The 22,521-nt window shown below is 39.7% G+C and overlaps 1 protein-coding gene across 2 annotated transcripts in view; it reads left to right on the top strand.

The window, feature by feature from the left end:
• Window positions 1-20,989, top strand: part of ilk (integrin-linked kinase) — a 30,451-nt gene extending 9,462 nt beyond the window's left edge. The window contains exons 3-13 of one of the 2 annotated variants that reach the window (XM_061739223.1): window positions 3,081-3,246; window positions 4,025-4,120; window positions 8,649-8,745; window positions 8,824-8,907; window positions 8,988-9,073; window positions 11,978-12,087; window positions 16,683-16,810; window positions 18,063-18,184; window positions 18,273-18,372; window positions 19,175-19,305; window positions 20,557-20,989. In XM_061739223.1, coding sequence (XP_061595207.1) covers window positions 3,081-3,246; window positions 4,025-4,120; window positions 8,649-8,745; window positions 8,824-8,907; window positions 8,988-9,073; window positions 11,978-12,087; window positions 16,683-16,810; window positions 18,063-18,184; window positions 18,273-18,372; window positions 19,175-19,305; window positions 20,557-20,706 — 1,270 coding nt within the window. In that variant the 3' untranslated portion in view covers window positions 20,707-20,989. The remainder of the gene's footprint in view (window positions 1-3,080; window positions 3,247-4,024; window positions 4,121-8,648; window positions 8,746-8,823; window positions 8,908-8,987; window positions 9,074-11,977; window positions 12,088-16,682; window positions 16,811-18,062; window positions 18,185-18,272; window positions 18,373-19,174; window positions 19,306-20,556) is intronic. The other variant, XM_061739222.1, reaches the window with a different exon arrangement.
• Window positions 20,990-22,521: the final 1,532 nt, after the last annotated feature.

The raw sequence follows: 22,521 nt of genomic DNA, 5'->3' as shown, positions 1-22,521 counted from the left end.
TGACGGGTCGTCAATCATCGCTGGACCCTGGTGACGCGGTGCCACCGGAGTCCCTGCATGCTCCGGATCACGAGCTGCTTGGACCTTTAATGGCTTCTTTTTTATTTTTTTATTTAACCTTTATTTAACCAGGAAGATCCCATTGAGATTAAAAACCTATTTTAAAAGATTAAAATTGAGATTTAAAACCTATTTTCCGAGGGAGACCTGGCCAAGATTAGGCAGCAGCAATTACAACACATAGTTACACAGAGTTACAAATGACAGATAAAACACCAACAGATAAAAATACAATTAAAATAAAATTAAAAAAGCAAGCAAATCACAAAAAACAGGCACATGTAATGGAGTCGGCCTCAAGTATTTTCAATTTAGATTTAAAAGTACTCAAAGAAATTAACCCTGTTAGCCTCCAGTCATTTTGTAATGTGTTCCAGGCTGAAGGAGCAGAATAAACTAAGGCTCTTTTAGCCAGTTCTGTACGGGGACAAAAGGAACAGAGTCTTGTGAACGTAGCGAGTAAGAACCAGGACTTCTCTGTACAATCAAGGAGCAGACGGAAGAAGGCAGCAGACCAAGCATTGCCTTATATATAAAAACTTACCAATGACTAGGAATGGGCGATATTTTACTGTTCACGATATACCGACAAAAAAGAATTTGTCATCTCGCGATAAATATGATAAATTCCCGTTGGTAGAAAGAAAGAAAGAAAGAAAGAAAGAAATGAGCCTGAAAGAAAGAAAGAAAGAAAGAAAGAAAGAAAGAAAGAAAGAAAGAAAGAAAGAAAGAAAGAAATGAGCCTGAAAGAAAGAAAGAAAGAAAGAAAGAAAGAAAGAAAGAAAGAAAAATTCCCATTGATACGTGTTTGTGTAACAAACATGGCGGATCTGAGAGCGAGGAGTTTGACTCATTCCAGTTTTGCAGTACAGGTGTAACTCATTTAATTGGTTTATATTCATTCAGTTTAATTGGTGTAGTTTAGTAGTATTTAGTATCTTTTACAGCAGTGTTTTGGCTCCAAAGACTGAATGTGGTGATAGATTTATAGTTACAAAGGTGGAGTTGAATTGGTATTTTTTTTATCGTCATTTCAATCGTTATCGGGATAAATGCCAGAAATTATCGTGATACATTTTTTAGTCCATACCGCCCATCCCTACCAATGACTGAACCTTTGGGTGGCCAGAGAAGACCATCCAACCCAGAGTAGAACTCAGTGATGTGTCAATGGTTTACAATTTGTAATGAACCTCAGGGAAGCAGAATATGCAGTATCGATCATATGAAGACATTTAGCAGAAGCATTCATGTACAGGATATCTCCATAATCTAGTACTGGTAAAAAGGTAGCAGCAACAAGTCGCTTCTTAGCATTAAAGGAAAAACACAGCTTCTTTAGAAAGTAAAAACCCAGTTTTATCCTCAGCTTCTTCACAAGTGTCCTCTCCGAGGCCCGTCTCTCTCTCTCCTGCACCAGAGCGGTTCTGGATCCGGAAGACGGGTTCTGGCCGAGTCCAACCCAACCCCTGTTATTTGAGGTTTCTGAATCATGACCTCGTGAAACCTCCCAAGACGTTTCACGGTGGCGGACGTGAATAACGGTGTATGATCTCGTTTACCCCTTTTCCACCGAACCGGTTCCAGAGCTGGTTCTGGTTCACAACTCGTTCAACTAGGAACCAGCTGAGAACCGGTCTGTTTTTCCACAGCTCGTGCTAAAGGCACGATATTATACACACACACACACACACACATATATGGAATTTTAAATAACTACTTTAAATAATTTATATATATATAATTTTAAATAACTACTTTATCATATGATACCACCAGACAGCAATATATATATATATATATATATATATATATATATATATATATATATATATATATATATATATATATATATATATATATATATTAGAGGTGGGTACTGGGAAGGACCTCACGATACGATACACATCACGATACTTGAGCCACGATACGATACACATTGCGATATCCTGATTATTATATTCTACATAGTTCACCGAAAAATTTAAAAATGCATTACACATCTTAAAATCCAAGTTGTATATATGTACATCAGATGATAGTGATGGATCTTAAAATCCAAGTTGTATATATGTACATCAGATGATAGTGATGGATCTTAAAATCCGAGTTGCACGTTCATCAGATTATAGTGACAATTCATGGGACAAACTGAGTCAAAACAATGTTTAGCTATACAAGCTAAAGTTACAACATATTTGTATATGTTTTTCATATTATTTACATCATATGAAATTAACATTAAATTTAGTATGAGGTTGCTTTAATTATGTGGCAAATGATAATAAACACAAGAAAGATGGTACTAAAACCAAGGACAGGCACAGTGATCAGTCAGTATAGATATAAATCCATAAATAAATAAACCTCTGTCCATTATTTTTCATTTTTTAAGGACAGGCAACTGTGTTATATAAAAAATAAATTATAAAATGAAATAAAACGTGAAATAAAACCTGAGCTCAGTGCAGGGCCCTCCCAGGGTTGGTAGAGAGTGGCAATGCCCAGGACTGTTAGGTAGGAGCACTGGGTGATATAATGGGAAAAAGATCGGGGATAAAAAAAAAAAAAAAAAAAAAAAAAAATCGATATTCAAATTTTGAATATCGATATTGAATCGGCTGGAAAAGTATCGCGATATATTGCCATATCGATATTTTTGCCTACCCCTAATATATATATATATATATATATATATATATATATATATATATATGTATATATGTATGTATATTAGGGTCGGGATGATATGGGTAACTTGATTCAATACTGTGGCGATATGTGGCCCACAATAACGATAATATCACGATACTTTGGGCATACTGTAAACAAAAAAATACCAAAAGTTGTAATGTAATGATGAAAAAAAAATCACAAAAAAAATCGATCTTTAGACATACGAATCGATTTTTAGGGGAGGAGCCTAATGTCTAACATTCTGCTCCTCAACTCCAGTCACAATAACAAGACAAAAGTAAATATTTCTGGAGCTGTTGTCATAAATAGCTGTTGTCTCCCAGGGACGACCACGGCTTCAGCCCGCTCCACTGGGCCTGCAGGGAGGGCAAGGCCGGCGTGGTGGACATGCTCATCATGAGAGGCGCCCGCATCAACGTGATGAACCGCGGCGACGACACGCCGCTGCACCTCGCCGCCAGCCACGGCCACCGGGACATCGTGGCCAAGGTACAGCCCCCAGACGCAGGTTCACTTCCTCTAACCAGTACTGGAGTTGAAATAAAAACGGTCAAAATCATCCCCCTGTAAAACTGCCATCCCCCCTTTCCATCTCTTATGTCATTTCATCAATGAATGTGGTTTTACTGCTATTTCAACATTTCGAGTCATCACCAGCAAAAAATAACTTATTGGACAATTTTCACCTGTTTCAAGTAAATTTTCACTTGAAATAAGTAGAAAAATCTGGGACAAGATTTATCTTCTTATTACAAGCAAAAAAATCTTGTTCCACTGGCAGATTTTTCTACTTTTCTACTTTTACTACATTTCAAGTGAAAATCTACTTGAAACAGGTGAAAATTGTTGTTTTTTTCCAGTGATGAGTCTTGTTTTAAGTGTAATGAGATTTTTTTTACTAAAATGAGACATTTTAACTAGAAATAAGACAAATATTGTTGTTAAGATTTTGAGTTTTTGCAGTGATCTATTTTACTTATCCTGTGAAGGAAGTTCAGAAAAGTGTTTTTTATTGTTGTGTTTTGATGTATTTGATGTAAGCCCAGTGGATATTTAAAGCTTACAGAAGGCTGCATTTAACTGCTGCTATGTCATTCCTGCAGTATTTCTGCAGGTGTTTTGGTCACTGCTATTATTTGTAATATATTATATTATTTGTAATCAGCACAAATTATCTGTCCCCATATGATAAAATCCACCATCCCCCCTGATTTCTTTTTACAACTGGAGTACTGCCTCTAACGCTGGTAACGTTTCCTCCCGCCAGCTGATTCAGTGCAAAGCCGACCCCAACACGGTCAACGAGCACGGGAACACCCCGCTGCACTACGCCTGCTTCTGGGGGCAGGACGACGTGGCAGAGGTGAGTTACACGCAGCTACGTCTCCTTCCTCCCGGGTCGTTGTTTCTGTTCAGCCTGTTTCAATTTCAGTTTGAGTCTGGTCTTTGGTCAAGCTATCATTTTAGTTTTTATTAGTTTTAGTCACGTTCATTCTCCTTTTAGTCGTGTCAAGTTTCAGTCGACTAAATACGGAAGAGTATTAGGGCCAGGCAGGAGAAAAATAAAAATAATATTTTAGAGGAGGAAGATTTTTTTTTCATTATGCACGTCGACAAAAAAGTGGAAATATCGAGAAAAAAGTCGAAATGTCGAGAAAAAAGTCGAAATGTCGAGATTAATGTTTAAGTACAATTACGAGAAAAAAATCGAAACGTCAAGAAAAAAGTCGGAATGTCCAGAAAAAAGTCGGAATGTCCAGAAAAAAGTCAATGTCGGGATTAATGTTGAAGTACAATTTCGAGACAATTACAATTATATGTCTCTCTTCCAAGATGCTCCACAGACACTAAACGCAGTTTCTCCAAATATCTGACTGGCTTTGCTTCGTCTTTGTTTTGTAAAGATCTTATTTGAGGTTTTTTTCCACCTCATTGATTTCCATCTTGTCGCTAGACTCCATCCCGATCCCGCAGTGTTTTTTTTAGCCGCCCGCAGCAAAGTTCAAACCGCCCGCTCCTGCCAGATTTGCAGCCCTCTACCCTAGTCATAAAGCGTGAACGTGACCCCCTTAGAACGGAATAATGGCAAAAAGGTTGGGTAAGAGAAACATTGATTCAGAATGCAGGGTATTTAAATAGTTTGAAGCTGAACATTTACCTAGGATTGTGCACGGCACAACATAACTTTATTTCTGTGAAGAACGCAGAGAGGGTTATTTGATCTCAGAAAGGGTTATTCATATTTGGATATGTGTCGGCATGTTTTCTGGAAAACAATAAATGATAACATTTAGGCAACCCTGCGATTGTAAGGCTTTTTCTGTTAGAAACTGAGCCTGGCCCCCGTACCGTCAGAGAAGGGAAACGTTATGTGGCCCTCACTGGAAAAAGTTTGGGGACCCCTAACTTAAAACATGGAGATTAAGGAAAAAAGGAGACTTTTTATTTTGTAATCTACATTTTTCGTTCGTTCGTTTTGTTTATTTCGAACATGTATAAAAAAAACAAGAAAAAAAGATAAGAAAAACAAATACAGGTGGGCATTCCATATGGAGCTAGAACAGTCTCATAATTCACAAATGCACAGGACAAGTTTTACAAATGCACGGACCGATTTGCAAATACACACACCGTTTCACACGTGCACAGGACAAGTTTTACAAATGCACAGACCGATTTACAAATGCACACACAGTTTCACACGTGCACAGGACAAGTTTTACAAATGCACAGACCGATTTGCAAATACACACACAGTTTCACACGTGCACAGAACAATTCACACGTGCGTAGGACAAGATACACAAATGTATTTTTGATGCACACACAAATATAACCTGATTTACACATGTTTTTTTGTCTGTGAGCTGCGCTGGATTTGTGTGTGAGTTTTGAGACTCTCCTGACGTGACAAGATCCACACGTAGGTTTTTTTTAACACGGAAGGATCTGCAACCAATCAGATTAAAGGGGCGGATACACCATGGATCTATAATAATAACTGGATCGGACGTCAAAAATGGCCGCCCATTCATTTCAATGCATTCTGCTCAGCCAGCGCATCCGCCGAAAAAATCTCTGACTTCCGGGTTTACTTCCGCATACAGCGGCCCATAGAGCATGCGCAGTTGAGTCACCTCCCATGATGCTCTGGGGCCTCCCATCATGCCCCGGGGCAATGCCGCGAATATTAATATAATATGTATTAATATAATATATTAATTAATGTATATTATTACATGTATAGCATTACATATATTATTAATGTATTAATATAATATAATTATATAATATATATTAATATAAAACATCCGTGGAATGCACGGACACGGCTGTGACGTCAGCCGTGACGTCACGCCCAGAAAGAGACTTTTCTTTGACTTTTCTGGCCGTTATAAAACATTTTTGACGGATATAAAGTCCATGACTTAAAAATATAGAATACAAAGATTAGTAATTGCCGGGGATTACAGCTGGAGGTTCCTGTGAACAGTTTTAGAGGCTTCTCTTTTACTATTGCGGTCTATGGGAAAAAAGCTTTCTGGGCCGCATGGGATTTTTGGTTGCAGTACCGCGGTTGGCCACTGGAAAAAATCGGCGCGCCTTCTGACTGCCAGACCCGGGGGCTGGGATACACCTGCTGTTTGAGCTGCGTTAGCGCTGGTTTGTCGGGCTGATCAACCAGAGCCGTCAGGAGACTGCACTCCAAGTCCTGCCGATGCAGCAACTGATGAGAAACAGCGGAGATATATATATATTTGAACTACAGGTGTCTTTCAGGAGAACAAGCCTGTTGACGGGGGTGAATATTGCTGCAGTCTCGTTCTGGCTCTGGCCGTGGGTGGCGCTGGTCCCGGTCAGACCAGCTGACCAGGGACCAGACACGGAGGTCAGAAACAAGCAGCTGTTATCCTCACATTCATGATGTGACATCGCCACCACACAGAGACAAACGTGTCAAAACAGCGGTGGCAGATCAACACATTCCCGGTGCAGATAGAGTCATGCATGGGAAGATGCAGCCGTGATGATGCTGGTCGGGGTTTAGTCCACCGATCATCAAACATCTGAGCTGATACAGAGGTTCTTCGGTTATCAGTCGACTGATACCGACGTTACTCCAGATATTTGGGTAAATTAATCTCCTGACATGCGCGTGCTGCTCCACCTGGCCGCTGCTCGTCCCCGCCAGGCAGCGCAGCAGCTCTCTGCTGTCTGTCTGGTTCTGAGATGAATCAGCGGGACAGTAATACTTCGTGAAACCAAACGGAGCAAATATATAAAAATCTCCGCTGTTTTTCATCATCAGTTGCTGCATCGGCAGGACTTGGAGTGCAGTCTCCTGACGGCTCTGGTTGATCAGCCCGACAAACCAGCGCTAACGCAGTTCAAACAGCAGGTGTATCCGCCCCTTTAATCTGATTGGTTGCAGATCCTTCCGTGTTAAAAAAAACCTACGTGTGGATCTTGTCACGTCAGGAGAGTCTCAAAACTCACACACAAATCCAGCGCAGCTCACAGACAAAAAAACATGTGTAAATCAGGTTATATTTGTGTGTGCATCAAAAATACATTTGTGTATCTTGTCCTACGCACGTGTGAATTGTTCTGTGCACGTGTGAAACTGTGTGTGTATTTGCAAATCGGTCTGTGCATTTGTAAAACTTGTCCTGTGCACGTGTGAAACGGTGTGTGTATTTGCAAATCGGTCTGTGCATTTGTAAAACTTGTCCTGTGCATTTGTGAATTATGAGACTGTTCTAGCTCCATAATTCCAGCACATAAAGAAAAACCATCAAAACACATATTTCAGTTACATGTTTGAAAAGGAGTGGGGGGAAGTATAAACTTATTTAATCCCACCCCCTTTCCACAACTAAACATTAATTATATGTCTGTATTTACTTTTTATACTATACACTAATTTGTATAAATATATAATTTTTACAAAAATAACCTGTTTAATACCAGATGTAAGCTCGATCATAAATATAATATAACTATGATATAGATATAATATAACTATGATATAAATATAATATAACTATGATATAAATATAATATAATTATGATATAAATATAATATGTATATCTAAGTATATAAACATACAAAGACAACATGACGAAATAGCAGAACACACACAGCTGCTGATCTTTAAACACAGTCTTCACTTTTGTTTCAAATATTTTTATTGAACAAATAATTTTCAATTGCAACATTTTTAGACATATAATCATTTTTTGTTGCTTTTTTTTGTTTTTTTTTTTTACACAAAAAAAATAGATAGCAGTAGATGAAATAAAAATAATCGTAAAAATAAAAATTAAAAAAAAAAAAAAAAAATTTTAAAACACAAAAAAAGGGAGCAAAGCACAGTTGGGCTCGATTGTGTGTAAAGGAAAAAGAAATTCTACAAATGTTTAAACCGAGCTGTGAGAGTCACATTCTTCACTTTTATACCTCAAATAAACTATCTTTATATTTCTTCTTAAATGGTTTTATGTTTGTACATTCTTTTAACTCTCAAACCATTCCACAGTTTAATTCCACAAACTGATACATAAAAACTTATTTTTGTTGTACGCACAAATAAAGATTTGAAGTTTATTTCAGTCTGGTTTTTATTCGTCAACGATATTGCATTATATATTTAATTTTCGTTATCGTCACATGACCAGCATTTTCGTTGCGTCTCGTTTTCCTCAAGTGATGATGGTTTTTTGACGACCATATTTAGTCATAATTTCCATTGAGGAAAGCAACTTTCCTCTCGTGTGGTTGAAACTCCCCCTTGTGGCCACGGAGTGTTACTGCAGCAGCTCCTACTGCAGCAGCTCCTACTGCTGCGTCCCGGAGTAAGAATTCACTTAAACCCTGCTGTTTTCTGCAGGACCTGGTGGCCAGCGGCGCCCAGGTGTGCATGTGCAACCGGTACGGACAGACCCCCCTGGACAAGGCCAAGCCGCACCTCAGGCAGCTGCTGCAAGGTCAGAGGTCACGTCTGCCGGGGGAAACCAAGCACAGAAGTCGTGTATTTTTACTCACTTCTCTTTTTCTTTTTTTAGAAAAGGCAGAGAAACTGGGCCAGAGCCTGACCAAGATCCCGTACAAGGAAACCTTCTGGAAGGGAACCATGCGGACCCGCCCCCGTGAGCCGCATTCCTCTCGCCATGATGTCAAATCTGGACGTGTGCTGTGTTTTCCATGCGGTCTGTTCTGCTCCCCTCAGGCAACGGGACGCTCAACAAGCAGGCCGGGATCGACTTCAAGCAGCTCTCGCTGCTGGCCAAGATCAACGAGAACCAGTCCGGGGAGGTGGGTGTGTTGGAACGGCCCGTCGAGGCTGGCTCGCTGACGGGACTCTGCGTCAAAATATCAAAAAAGAAAAAACAATTTAACACTCTCATCCAGAAATAAAGAACCACAGCAAAATAATGTGTTGGAGAGGGAACAGGAGGAAGCAGAACGCTGATTTAGTCCTGTCTCTTCCTCACAATATCATATCATATATGTCATAAAAAAAAAAAAATTAAATTAAAAAAATAAAATAAAATAAGAAAAGAAAGAAAAAACAAAAAAATAACAAAATAAATACAACACAAACAATTAATAAACAAAGATCAAGGCATAATTAAACTATCCTCCTACAATATCCTAAATTCATGTCCCGTCCGTGCTTTTATTTATTGTTTTATTGTTTATTGTTGGCTTTATCTCGAAACAACAACAAATCACCATCAAATTAAAAGCGTCAAAATATCAAAAAAGTAAAACAATTTAACAGTCTCATCCAGAAATAAAGAACAACAGCAAAATAATGTGTGGGAGAGGGAACAGGAGGAAGCAGAACGCTGATTTAGTCCTGTCTCTTCCTCACAATATCATATCATATATGCCATAAAAATATAAAAATTTAAAATTTAAATAAAATAAGAAAAGAAAGAAAAGACAAAATAATAACAAAAAAATAAATAAATACAACACAAACAATTAATGAACAAAGATCAGGGCATAATTAAACTAGCCTCCAATACAATATCCTAAACTCAAAAATGTCATTTCCAGTCACTTCTCTGATGATGAAAAAAAAAAAGTGTGTACAAGCCGAAATAAAGATTCATTCATTCATTCATCCATCCATGACCAGCCATGAATGCAGGGAGTTACATTTGTATCGTATATGACATAAGGAACAGAATAATAATAAAAGAAATACATACAGAAGGTAAATTGAGTTCTTTAGAGATCCTTATTTTTATACTTTTATACAAGAATTGTTTTCTTGTATGTGTTTTTAAACTGTATAGAGTAAGTGCTTTGTTTGATTTCTTCATCAAGACCATAATTCCACAAAGTTCCCCCTCAGACTGAGGGCAGTGTTGTGAAAAGTAGTAACTAGCTACCGTTACTAGTTACTTCATTAAAAAGTAGTTACTAAATAACGTTTAGCGTTACTAAATAACGCATTAGTCCCAACACTGCTGATAAGCACATGCTTTTAAGAGCAGTACGAACACAAGGTTGTTTAAAATGTAGTTTTCCTCTTACATGATATGTTCCTTCTTTATCTTGAAACATTTTTTGAATGTTTAAATGCAGTGGATTATTTCTTGCTTTGAACATTATTATTGCTGTTCTAATTTTTCCATGAATTTCAAAATCTGTAATTTAAAGGGGACCTATTATGAAAAACAGGTTTTTTTCTTGCTTTAACATATATAAAGTGGTCTCCCCTCAGCCTGACAACTCAGAGAAGGATTGAAGGTAGGAGTGAAGCTGCTGTGACGTATTTGATTGTGTATCTAAACGGAGAAGACAACAACACTAAAGATGTAGAACCTGGAGGAGATGATAGATGTGCTGCTGGGTCTGTGGCTCGTGTTCCATATCAAGTTAAAAAATGAGTGAGAGAAACTTCAAGCGGCAACGCTTTTTTTTAATTTTGTTTGTCTGCGCTGATGAAAAATCAGCTGGAGCCGCGAGCGGCTGAGAAGTGACAGAGCTCCTGGTAGATCTGGTCGTTCCTTATCTCCCGTCTAGATCCCTTTTTAATCCTCTCCTCAGCACCAGGTTTATGAACATCTGCACCTCAGAGTTGGATCATGAAACAGACTTTTGCTGCCAATGCCTGTCTGATAAATTGAGGAAGCCGCGAGTCGCTCTCGCACTGATTCCCGCTTCCTGATTCAAACATCTGACGGCCCCCCCGACCAGGGCAGGTGGCGTGTATTGTGATGATGTCAGATACAGGGCCGACTCAGCCGCTTAGAACCTCGGCAGAATAGATACAGAAAAAGTACCTACTCTGCACGTTAGACCCGCCTCGGCCCTTAGTGGAGAAGCACAAGACGGGGGCGGGTAGAGGCGCGCTGAGTAGGTACTAGTGGAAAAGTGCTAATAGATGCCATAATAGGTCCCCTTTAAGGAATAGAGCAGGGATTGTCAACCGGTGGTCCGCGGCCCTCTGGTGGTCCGTGGCGGTATTACATGTGGTCTGTGAAATTGCATATGGAAAACAATAATACTTAAAAAAATAAAAATGTATTCTTTAGACTCAATTTATTTTCCATTTACTATTCATTTTTGTCAATGTCAATGTCAATTTTATTTATATAGCACATTTAAAAACGGCCGAGGTCGACCAAAGTGCTGTACAGTATACAATAACATGAAACAATACCACAAGAAAATACAGTACAAAATGTAGAAACAATAAAATCACTAACATGCTAGAATGATCAATAAAATAGTAATAAAAGATAGAAAGTAGAAAATAGACGGCAAAGAACAGACACATAAAGTGCACAATCACTTCTCACAAAATGTAGGCAACTATTCATCGTACACCAAAAGCCAAAGACAATAAATACGTTTTCAAAGAAGACTTAAAAACCTCTAGGGTCTGAGCAGATCTAATATTCAGTGGCAAACTATTCCACAGCTTAGGGCCGGCCACCGCAAATGCTGAAAAAAAATATATACACCGCTGCAAATAAATAGTCTATATAGGCCCATACTCTTATTTAAAAGCAAGGTGCAAAAAAAACAAACATCCCCAAAGGCAGTTGGTCCCCGAGTTGCCTCTCGGTTATAATTATTATAATTATAATTATATTGGTCCCTGGGACAAAACCAGTTGAAAACCTCTGGAACAGAGGATTGGTGTGACGGAGACGCCCAGCGTGATTTATTATCCTGCTCTTCTTTGCTCCTGGTTAGCTGTGGCAGGGCCGGTGGCAGGGCGACGAGATCGTGGTGAAGGTCCTGCAGGTGAGAGACTGGAGCACCAGGAAGAGCCGGGACTTCAACGAGGAGCACCCCAAGCTCAGGTGAGCGGCCCCCCCGGGTCTGGAGCCGTTAGGGGGTCTTTGACCTCCTGGGTGGGTTACATTAGGGTTGTCCCAATCAGGATTCTTTAACTCCCGATCCCTTAAGTTTGAGTTTCTGCCGATCTCGATTTTTCCCAATTTGATCACTTTTTTTGGCTCCTGATACATTTCAGATTCTTTTTCCCGATCAGATACATTTTGGCAATGAATTAAAAGAAAAAAAAAGAGGACTAAAACTAAATTATCGCAAGTTTCTTTTCTTGTCCATTGGAAACAACATGGACATTTATTTCAACAAAGCTTATCAGCTCTGGTGCCACAAAATGTAAAAACATGAAACTGTAAACTAAAACAAAAAGTGCAGAATAGTGCAATAACAAAAATAAATACATTTAACTTCAAAAGAGGAAGTTGAATGACATCCAGTCAAACTCACAAACACAAGAAAATTAAAATACTTTTTGGCTTAACCTTAGTGCAACATTCTGAATGAATGAATGAATGAATGAATAGCAGCAGCTTAATGAACATGAACATATAAAACTTCACAATTCAAGCATGTAAACTATGTTAGTTTCACTTACTTCATCACTTCCGGCGGGTCGAAGTGACGTTAAATGCAACAATATATAAAACGATTTAATATATATTAAAAACATTAATAACTAGGTTTGTCCCGATACTTTTTTGGCGGATACCGATGTTTTGAAAAGGCCGTGATCGAGCCTGATTGATCGGGACAACACTAGTTTACATAGAAACCGCCGACATCAGGGCTCGTGATCCGGCCGGTAAACAGTCCTGGCGTGGAGGTGCATGTGATCGATCGGTCAAAGACCACTAAAGAGCAGATATATAGATCTACTAAAGAGCAGATATATAGATCTTGCTATGCTGGCAGCCAGGAAATGTATAACTTTAAATTGGAAAGAATCTAAACCCCCAGTTTTAGTCCACTGGTGGAATGAACTCTCAAGTCTCCTTACACAAGAGTAAAGGCAGATCCTCAGACTTTTTAAAAATATGGCAATCTCATTTAGAATTTGACTTTAAGAATTTGGTAGGTCAATGTGATAGTGGCATAGTGACAATAAGATCTGAGTGCAATGGTTTGTGTTGTTTTGTTGTCTTGTTTGTTTTAAGTTGGGTTTTCCCATTTATGTCTGTTTGTTTTGTTAGGTTTTTGGTTTTATTTTGAGGGTTTATGTTTGGATATCATTTTGGTTCTTTAACGGACAAGCCCCAACTTAGGATAGGAAAACAATGACATGAAGTGTTTCCTACTTTTTTTTAAAGAGTCCCCTTCATCATGAAGTCTGGTAGGAAGACTATTTAACTATTTAAAGTTATAGTATGCAATGTTTGAGAGCTAGCATGATTTGAAAGTGGCACCTCCTCTAAGCCCCGCCCCCTCCTCCCGCTCCCAGCTTAAATCATGTAAAAACTCTAACCAATCTTCGGTCCGAATGAAACGGATTGGTCCAGGACCAGAGGTTTGGCCTGGGGGAAAGAACCAATCAGATGCCTTCATGCCGCCCACGCCCCCCCCTGTCCCATGCGCGGACTCGCTTCCAGCCCGACGTGTCCACTTCTCACGAGTCCTGCTGGGCTCACAGTGTCCCAGTGTAACCCCCCTCCCTCCCCTCTGCCACGGAGCCCCAGTAGTTATTATGTAGTTATTTCCAGAGCGGCTCGGTCCCGCTGTGTGTGAGAGCAGGGAGCAGAGCGTCGGTCCGGGCTGCTGCTGCAGGACTCTCCGCCCAGCAGCAGCAGCCCGCGGGGATACGAGCAGCTGCACTGAAATGCCGCAGCAGCTCCGGCTCGGAAGCTGTATGGGGGTCCGTGGGGATGGAGAGCGGAGAGCGCCGGTGCGGCTGGCGGAGCACTGCGGTGCCGAGCAGGCTCTGTTGCCACAGCTACATAGGGTACGCCGTAGGCTACGCCGTAACCTACGCCGTAGCCGTGGCTCTAGAGCCTGCAGCGCACCGCCAGCCGCTGTCCACTCTCTGCTCTCCACTCTCGCCAGGATGGAGACGCCGGTGGGTAGGACGCACGTTTGGGTGGGCACAGCCCCCCCCTGCCCCCCCTAAAACCAGCCTCGCTTACAGGTGAATGAGACATGGGGTAGTTTGTTGAAAATGTGTTGTCCAAAATGTCCTGGAAAACTCGACTCCTGCAAATGCGCGTTCCCCAAAGTTTGTGGGGGCGTGGCTTTGGACGGAGCGCTGACGGGTGGTGGGAGGAGGGGGCGGGGCTTAGATGAGGTGCCACTTTCAAATCTTGCTAGCTCTCTAAAATCATGGATAATACCTTTAATTATTATTTCAGAGTCATTGATATGGTAGTACTATCTAGTATTTTCAATTAGTGCAATGAGTAGAATTTTTGGTTAGAATATTTGGCAGGATTATAGCACTATGAAATATATCTTGGTGTGTATGGACTTTGACTGACTTAAGTTTTTATTGGAAGTTGAGATGTGGGGGTTTTGTCTATGTATGTACAGTATACCCCTCTTGTTGTGATCGAAAATATAAAAATACAATAAAAAAAGACCACTAAAGAGAGTCTCTGTGTGGTGGAAGTAACAAAAGTTTTAGTCATCCAAAAATTCCATCAGAAAAATAAGGTATTCCTTAAAATACAACATTAAATTCATTCTTAATCCTTTTTCCCCTTTATAAACGTTGCTCTGTGTTTTAAGTTTCAAGTGTGTTATATTTTCATGTCTGTTGCACATCAACTTTCCCCAAAAAGCATCAAGTAAGTGGCACGTTTTTAGTGTTGAAGTTTGGATGTGATGTAAAAGTAGAGGACTTCAGTGTGTCAAAGGTAATTCAGTAGTTTAATCACGGCCAGGTTGATTGTTTATCTATTTGGAGCTTTTAAAGGCATCTGATCAGAGTCGGAGGTTAAAGCTCAACAGGAAGGAAAGCATGTTTACTTTAGTGTCATTTGGTCAGTTCCACCAAACACATGTTCACCAAGCTACAAGAAATATGATGAAAAATATGATGATTAACAGAAACATTGGAGTCTGAGGAGAGCAGGTATTGGCAGGTATTGATGGGTTTTAGCAGGTATTGGCAGGTAATGGCAGGTATTGGTGGGTTTTAGCAGGTATTGGCAGGTTTTGGCAGGTATGGGCAAGTATTGGTAGATATTGGCAGATATGGGCAGATATGGGCAGATATTGGCAGGTATGGGCAGGTATGGGCAGATATTGGCAGGTATTGGCAAGTATGGGCAGATATTGGCAGATATTGGCAGGTATTGGCAGGTATGGGCAGATATTGGCAGATATTGGCAGGTATGGGCAGATATTGGCAGGTATTGGCAAGTATGGGCAGATATTGGCAGGTATTGGCAGGTATGGGCAGATATTGGCAGGTATTGGCAGGTATGGGCAGATATTGGCAGGAAAAGGCAGATATGGGCAGATATTGGCAGGTATGGGCATATATTGGCAGGAAAAGGCAGATATGGGCAGATATTGGCAGGTATGGGCATATATTGGCAGGAAAAGGCAGATATTGGCAGATATTGGCAGATATTGGCAGGTATGGGCAGATATGGGCAGGTATTGGCAGATATTGGCAGATATTGGCAGGTATGGGCAGATATTGGCGGGTATGGGCAGATATTGGCGGGTATTGGCAGGTATTGGCAGATATGGGCAGATATTGGCAGATATTGGCATATATTGGCAGGTATGGGCAGATATGGGCAGGTATGGGCAGATATTGGCAGATATTGGCGGGTATGGGCAGATATTGGCAGGTATTGGCAGGTGTTGGCAGGTATTGGCAAGTATAGGCAAGAATGGGCAGTTATGGATAGGTATGGGCAGGTATAGGCAGATATTTGCAGATATTGGCAGATATGGGCAGATATGGGCAGATATTGGCAGATATTGGCATATATTGGCAGGTATGGGCAGATATGGGCAGGTATTGGCAGATATTGGCAGATATTGGCAGGTATGGGCAGATATTGGCGGGTATGGGCAGATATTGGCGGGTATTGGCAGGTATTGGCAGATATGGGCAGATATTGGCAGATATTGGCATATATTGGCAGGTATGGGCAGATATGGGCAGGTATGGGCAGATATTGGCAGATATTGGCGGGTATGGGCAGATATTGGCAGGTGTTGGCAGGTATTGGCAAGTATAGGCAAGAATGGGCAGTTATGGATAGGTATGGGCAGGTATAGGCAGATATTGGCACATATTGGCAGATATTTGCAAGTATTGGCAGGTATTAGCAGATATTGGAAGGTATTGGCATGAAAAGGCAGGTATTAGCAGATATTGGAAGGTATTGGCAGGCATTGAGGATGAGTGTGGTTAAAAATCCTTAGACCATGTCACATCTTGGGCAAAAGTTTGAGCGTTTCTCATGAGGAAAGTGTGAAACAAGTGCATGTGGATTCTTAAAGCTTCTTTATATTGACTCACCTGTGGAAGACCTTGATCTGACAACGTGCCATTATGCTCCTTGGTTGATGATAATTTCAGTACAAAATACCTAAAATAACAGCCCCACGTGTGTTGTTCCCCCTCCTCCGTGTCTCCTTTATTGTGCCCCTACAGGATCTTTTCTCATCCAAACATTCTGCCTGTTCTGGGGGCGTGTCAGTCCCCTCCATCCCCCCACCCCATCATCATCACCCACTACATGCCCTACGGATCCCTGTACAACATCCTCCACCAGGGCACCAGTAAATATGGCGCTTTATCTACACCTTTTAACAAGGAAATGACATGTTGTTGTTGTTTCATGGTCGTCTGAGGGTTGTCACCATCAAACATACTCAGATATCCAACTACCTCCCTGTTTCCATTCATATTTCATTTCATTTATTTATTTAGCACTAGGCCTGTGTTGAAAAAAAAGATTTTCCGATTCTAAATCGATTCTTATATTATTTCCTAAAAATCATTTCGTAAGTCTAGAGATTGATTTTTTTTCATTATTACATTTTCGCCCTGTGAACTTTACTCCCAAAGTCATTTAATTCACACATGCGCTTTTGAGCTGTTGCAATTTATTTCTTTTTTTGCACTTTAAATGGATATTGAAAGGCATATTTGAGTTATTTATGCCTTATTTATTTCAGACAAATAACCTTTGGTATTTTTTTTAATGCCCAAAAAAAGGATTGTTTTGTGCCATGTTTTTGCCTTTAAATATGTTTAAAAGTATGAAAACATTTTTTCAGTTATAATTGCATAAATTGTCTATATTTCATTGCTTTATATACTGTCTTGGGGTTAAATTTGCATAAAATGCTAAAAACCAAATTCTCAAAAATTAAAAACCAAAAAAACACAGAAAATGGAAAAAATTAAAATGGAATGTGGGAAAAACTAAAACCGATTTCATCCGTCTCTGTTTCCTCCCTGGATCTGTTTGGTAATTCTGACCCACGATGTTTCTGAAAGCAGTTCTATCAGCATTCTGGGATGCCGAGGGAAAAATCGAAATGTTGAGAGAAAAGTCGAAATGTCGAGAAAAAAGTCAAAATTTCGTGAATAAAATCGAAATGTTGAGAAAAAAGGTGAAATTTCGACTTTATTGACGAAATTTCAACTTTATTCTTGAAATTGTATTCCAACATTAATCTCGACATTTTGACTTTTTTCTCGAAGTGCACAATAAAAAAAATATTTTCCCCTCTCAAATATTTTTTCTCCTGCATGGCCCTGATACTCATTCCGTACATTCCAGAGTTTTGGATTTAAACGTAACATTAAATTGACGACCAGATGTTGGACAGAAGGGTAAATGAAGATTGCCACTGTGTCTAGTTGGATATGAATTAAAATCAAATGAAAAAGTTAAAAACTGCTGGAAATTGAAAGGAAGATTTTGTTTTCTATTAATAAACTTATACACAAACAAGCATGAGTGAAAAACATTAGGTTTCAGATCAGTTTATATCAGTGATAACTCTGAGAAACCCCCCCCAGCGCTGGTGGTGGACCAGAGCCAGGCGGTGAAGTTCGCCCTGGACATCGGCAGCGGCATGGCGTTCCTCCACACCCTGGAGCCCATGGTCCACCGGCTGCACCTCAACAGTAAACACATCATGGTAAGGTGCCGCCGCTCCGCCGCCGGCCGCTGGAAACATGAATCCACCACGTGTATTAACTCTAACGAGCTGCTGGATTCCCCTGCAGATCGACGAGGACATGACGGCCAGGATTAGCATGGCGGACGCCAAGTTCTCCTTCCAGTGCCCCGGACGCATGTACTCCCCGGCATGGATGGCCCCAGAAGGTACAGTAGCCTCGTCTCCATCTTCCCTCTTTCCTTATTCAAATATTAAACACCTTAAATGCATAGGTCTGTGTTGAAAAAAATGTTCCGATTCTAAATCGATTCTCATATGAATTCCTAAAAATCGATTCATATGTCTAAAGATCGATTTAAAAAAAAACAAAAACATTTTTATTTATTTTTTCATCATTACATTACAACTTTTGGTATTTTTTTGTTTATGCGCAAAAAAGGAATGTTTTGTTGGACACCAGAATAACTGGTGCCATGTTATTGCCTTGAAATATGTTTAAAAGTATGAAAACATTAAAGTTTTCAGTTATAATTGCATAAATTGTCTATATTTCATTACTTTATATACTGACTTGGGGTTACATTTGCATAAAATGCTAAAAACCAAATTCTCAAAAATTAAAAACCAAAAAAACACAGAAAACTAAAACCGATTTCATCCGTCTCTGTTTCCTCCCTGGATCTGTTTGGTAATTCTGCCCCACGATGTTTCTGAAAGCAGTTCTGTCAGCATTCTGGGTCTGATTGGTCCTTACAGCATCATTAGCTGCAATACTTGCTGTTGAATCTCAATATAATACTAGCATTAATATATCGCAGAACTACAGTTATTTAATTCATGCAACAGCTGAAAAAACAGTTTTAATAACACTAACCCAAATCAATATCGGAATCAAATCGAATCAAATCCTGATAATCGATTCTGAATCTTAAGAACTTTAATTGATTCTTGACATTTGAACCGATCCCCAGCCCTGTACGTGAGTGTTTGTTCCGTCTCTGGTTGCAGCCCTGCAGAAGAGACCGGAGGACATCAACCGCAGATCTGCCGACATGTGGAGCTTCGCCGTTCTGCTGTGGGAGCTGGTGACCCGGGAGGTTCCCTTCGCCGACCTGTCGCACATGGAGATCGGGATGAAGGTGAGCGGGAGCACATTAGTGCAGAAATACACACATTAGTGCAGGAATACACACACATTGGTGCAGGAATACACACATTAGTGCAGGAATACACACACATTGGTGCAGGAATACACACATTAGTGCAGGAATACACACATTAGTGCAGGAATACACACATTAGGGCAGGAATACACACATTAGTGCAGGAATACACACATTAGTGCAGGAATACACACATTAGTGCAGGAATACACACATTAGTGCAGGAATACACACATTAATGCCGGAATACACACATTGGTGCAGGAATACACACACATTGGTGCAGGAATACACACTTATTAGTGCAGGAATACACACTTATTAGTGCAGGAATACACACACATTAGTGCAGGAATACACATTAGTGTAGGAATACACACATTAGTGCAGGAATACACACATTAGTGCAGGAACACACACATTAGTGCAGGAATACACACATTAGTGCAGGAATACACACATTAGTGCAGGAATACACATTAGTGTAGGAATACACACACATTAGTGCAGGAATACACACATTAGTGCAGGAATACACACATTAGTGCAGGAATACACACATTAGTGCAGGAATACACACATTAGTGCAGGAATACACACATAAGTGCAGGAATACACACATTAGTGCAGGAATACACACATTAGTGCAGGAATACACACATTAGTGCAGGAATACACACATAAGTGCAGGAATACACACATTAGTGCAGGAATACACACATTAGTGCAGGAATACACACATTAGTGCAGGAATACACACATTAGTGCAGGAATACACACATTAGTGCAGGAATACACACATTAGTGCAGGAATACACACATTAGTGCAGGAATACACACATTAGTGCAGGAATACACACATTAGTGCAGGAATACACACATTAGTGCAGGAATACACACATTAGTGCAGGAATACACACATTAGTGCAGGAATACACACATTAGTGCAGGAATACACACATTAGTGCAGGAATACACATTAGTGTAGGAATACACACATTAGTGCAGGAATACACACATTAGTGCAGGAATACACACATTAGTGCAGGAATACACACACGTGTGCAGGAATACACACATTAGTGCAGGAATACACACATTAGTGCAGGAACACACATATTAGTGCAAGAATACACACATTAGTGCAGGAATACACACATTAGTGCAGGAATACACACATACTTGTACATGTAGAATATTCACGGCACCCCCCCTCCCCCCCACCAGGTGGCGCTGGAGGGGCTCCGGCCCACCATCCCCCCAGGAATCTCCCCCCACATCTGCAAGCTGATGAGACTCTGCATGAACGAGGATCCGGCCAAGAGACCCAAGTTCGACATGATCGTCCCCATCCTGGAGAAGATGCAGGACAAGTGACCCACTCCGGATCTGGTGTCTGATTAGCTAAACCACTTCAGCTTCACGCCGGTCACGGACCTACCGGGACCTCGACCTGGTCCAGGACCTGGTCCAGGACCTGGTCCAGGATCTGGACCTACCTGGTCCAGGATCTACCAGGTCCTACACTGCAAAAACTCAAAGTCTTACCAGGAATATTTGTCTTATTTCTAGTTAAAATGTATAGTTTTTAGTAAAAAAAAATCTCATTACAATTAAAACAAGAGTCATTACCAGAAAAATAACTTATTTGACAATTTTCACCTGTTTCAAGTAAATTTTCACTTAAAATAAGTAGAAAAATCTGCCAGTGGAACATAATTTATCTTCTCATTACAAGCAAAAAAATCTTGTTCCTCTGGCAGATTTTTCTACTTATTTTAAGTGAAAATCTACTTGAAACAGGTGAAAATTGTTGTTTTTTTTCCAGTGATGAATCTTGTTTTAAGTGTAATGAGATTTCTTTTTACTAAAAATTAGACATTTTAACTAGAAATAAGACAAATATCCTTGTTAAGATTTTGAGTTTTTGCAGTGCAGGACCAGGTCCGGGTCCAGGACCTGGTCCAGGTCCGGGTCCGGGTCCAGGATCTACTGGGTCCAGGACCTGCCGGGTCACTTGTAAAAATGACGCCACAAACCACTGATGCAACACGCAGTTTGAACACTATTACATTACTTTCATCGCTTAAGTTAAGTTGAGGTTTTAAATATTCTATATACTATTTTTTTTGTTATTTTTTTTTGTATTATGGCTGAAATACCTGAAATCCTTTTATCCAGTGTGTGTATTATATTCATTCATGAGTCAGAACAGCTCCAAAGAAATGTGTAAAGAATAAATGCTTTCATACGTTTGCAACAACCGACGAGATCCTTCTTACCTTCTTCTGAAGCATCAGCCTGGTTTTGTGCAGTAAATACAGCACGTATAACTTTCTTCTAGCTGTACATTTATCAGAAGACCTGCTTGCTCACCTGCAGTTGGAAGGAAGTTATCATTTTTTATTTATGTAATTTATCAATCTTTATTTTTACAGGTTAAATCTCATTTAAAACCAGGCTCTCATCTATAAGAGAGACATGTTTCAGGTAAAGCAGCAGCAAAACACAAAGTTACAGACTAACTGAACGAACAAGAGACAAAAACAAAACAGAAACACAAGATAATTTTATGAATCTCAAAGATCTGTGATATGCAGCATCCAGTAGATGTAGTTAGTGAGCAGAATCTTTCATATAAACAACATAATCCTGGAGTGGCAAGAAAGTGGCTACAACAACACGTTTTCTTGCTTTAAAAGAGAAACAGGCTCTATTTCTAAAGATAAACCACCAGCTTTAATTGAAGCGTCTTCAGTAATTGGTCAATATGGCGTCTAATAGGCTGGTATCGGCATATATATATATATATATAGTATTCTGAGGTAGCACCTCATTAACAATACAGCCGAACTGTTATAACAACAGAAAGTGTTTGAAAAAGGTGTTTCCATCACTAAAAAAAAGATCATAAGTAAAATAATAAAACCATTAAAATAAATAACAATACTACAATATAATAGAGAAGAATACACATCAATGGTATAACAATATACTTGAATAACTATATAAAAGTAGATATGCTATTTATACTTTATACTGGTTCATATATTTACCTCCAATTATATACGTAAAAATAACTATAAATCTATCGACATATATATATATATATATATATATATATATATATATATATATATATATACACACACATTTATAACATACATAGATAACAATAAATTAAACCACACT

The sequence above is a fragment of the Cololabis saira genome, chromosome 14 (assembly GCF_033807715.1).
Source record: "Cololabis saira isolate AMF1-May2022 chromosome 14, fColSai1.1, whole genome shotgun sequence".
NCBI lineage: Eukaryota > Metazoa > Chordata > Actinopteri > Beloniformes > Belonidae > Cololabis > Cololabis saira.
This window is presented reverse-complemented; position numbering and strand designations above follow the sequence as displayed.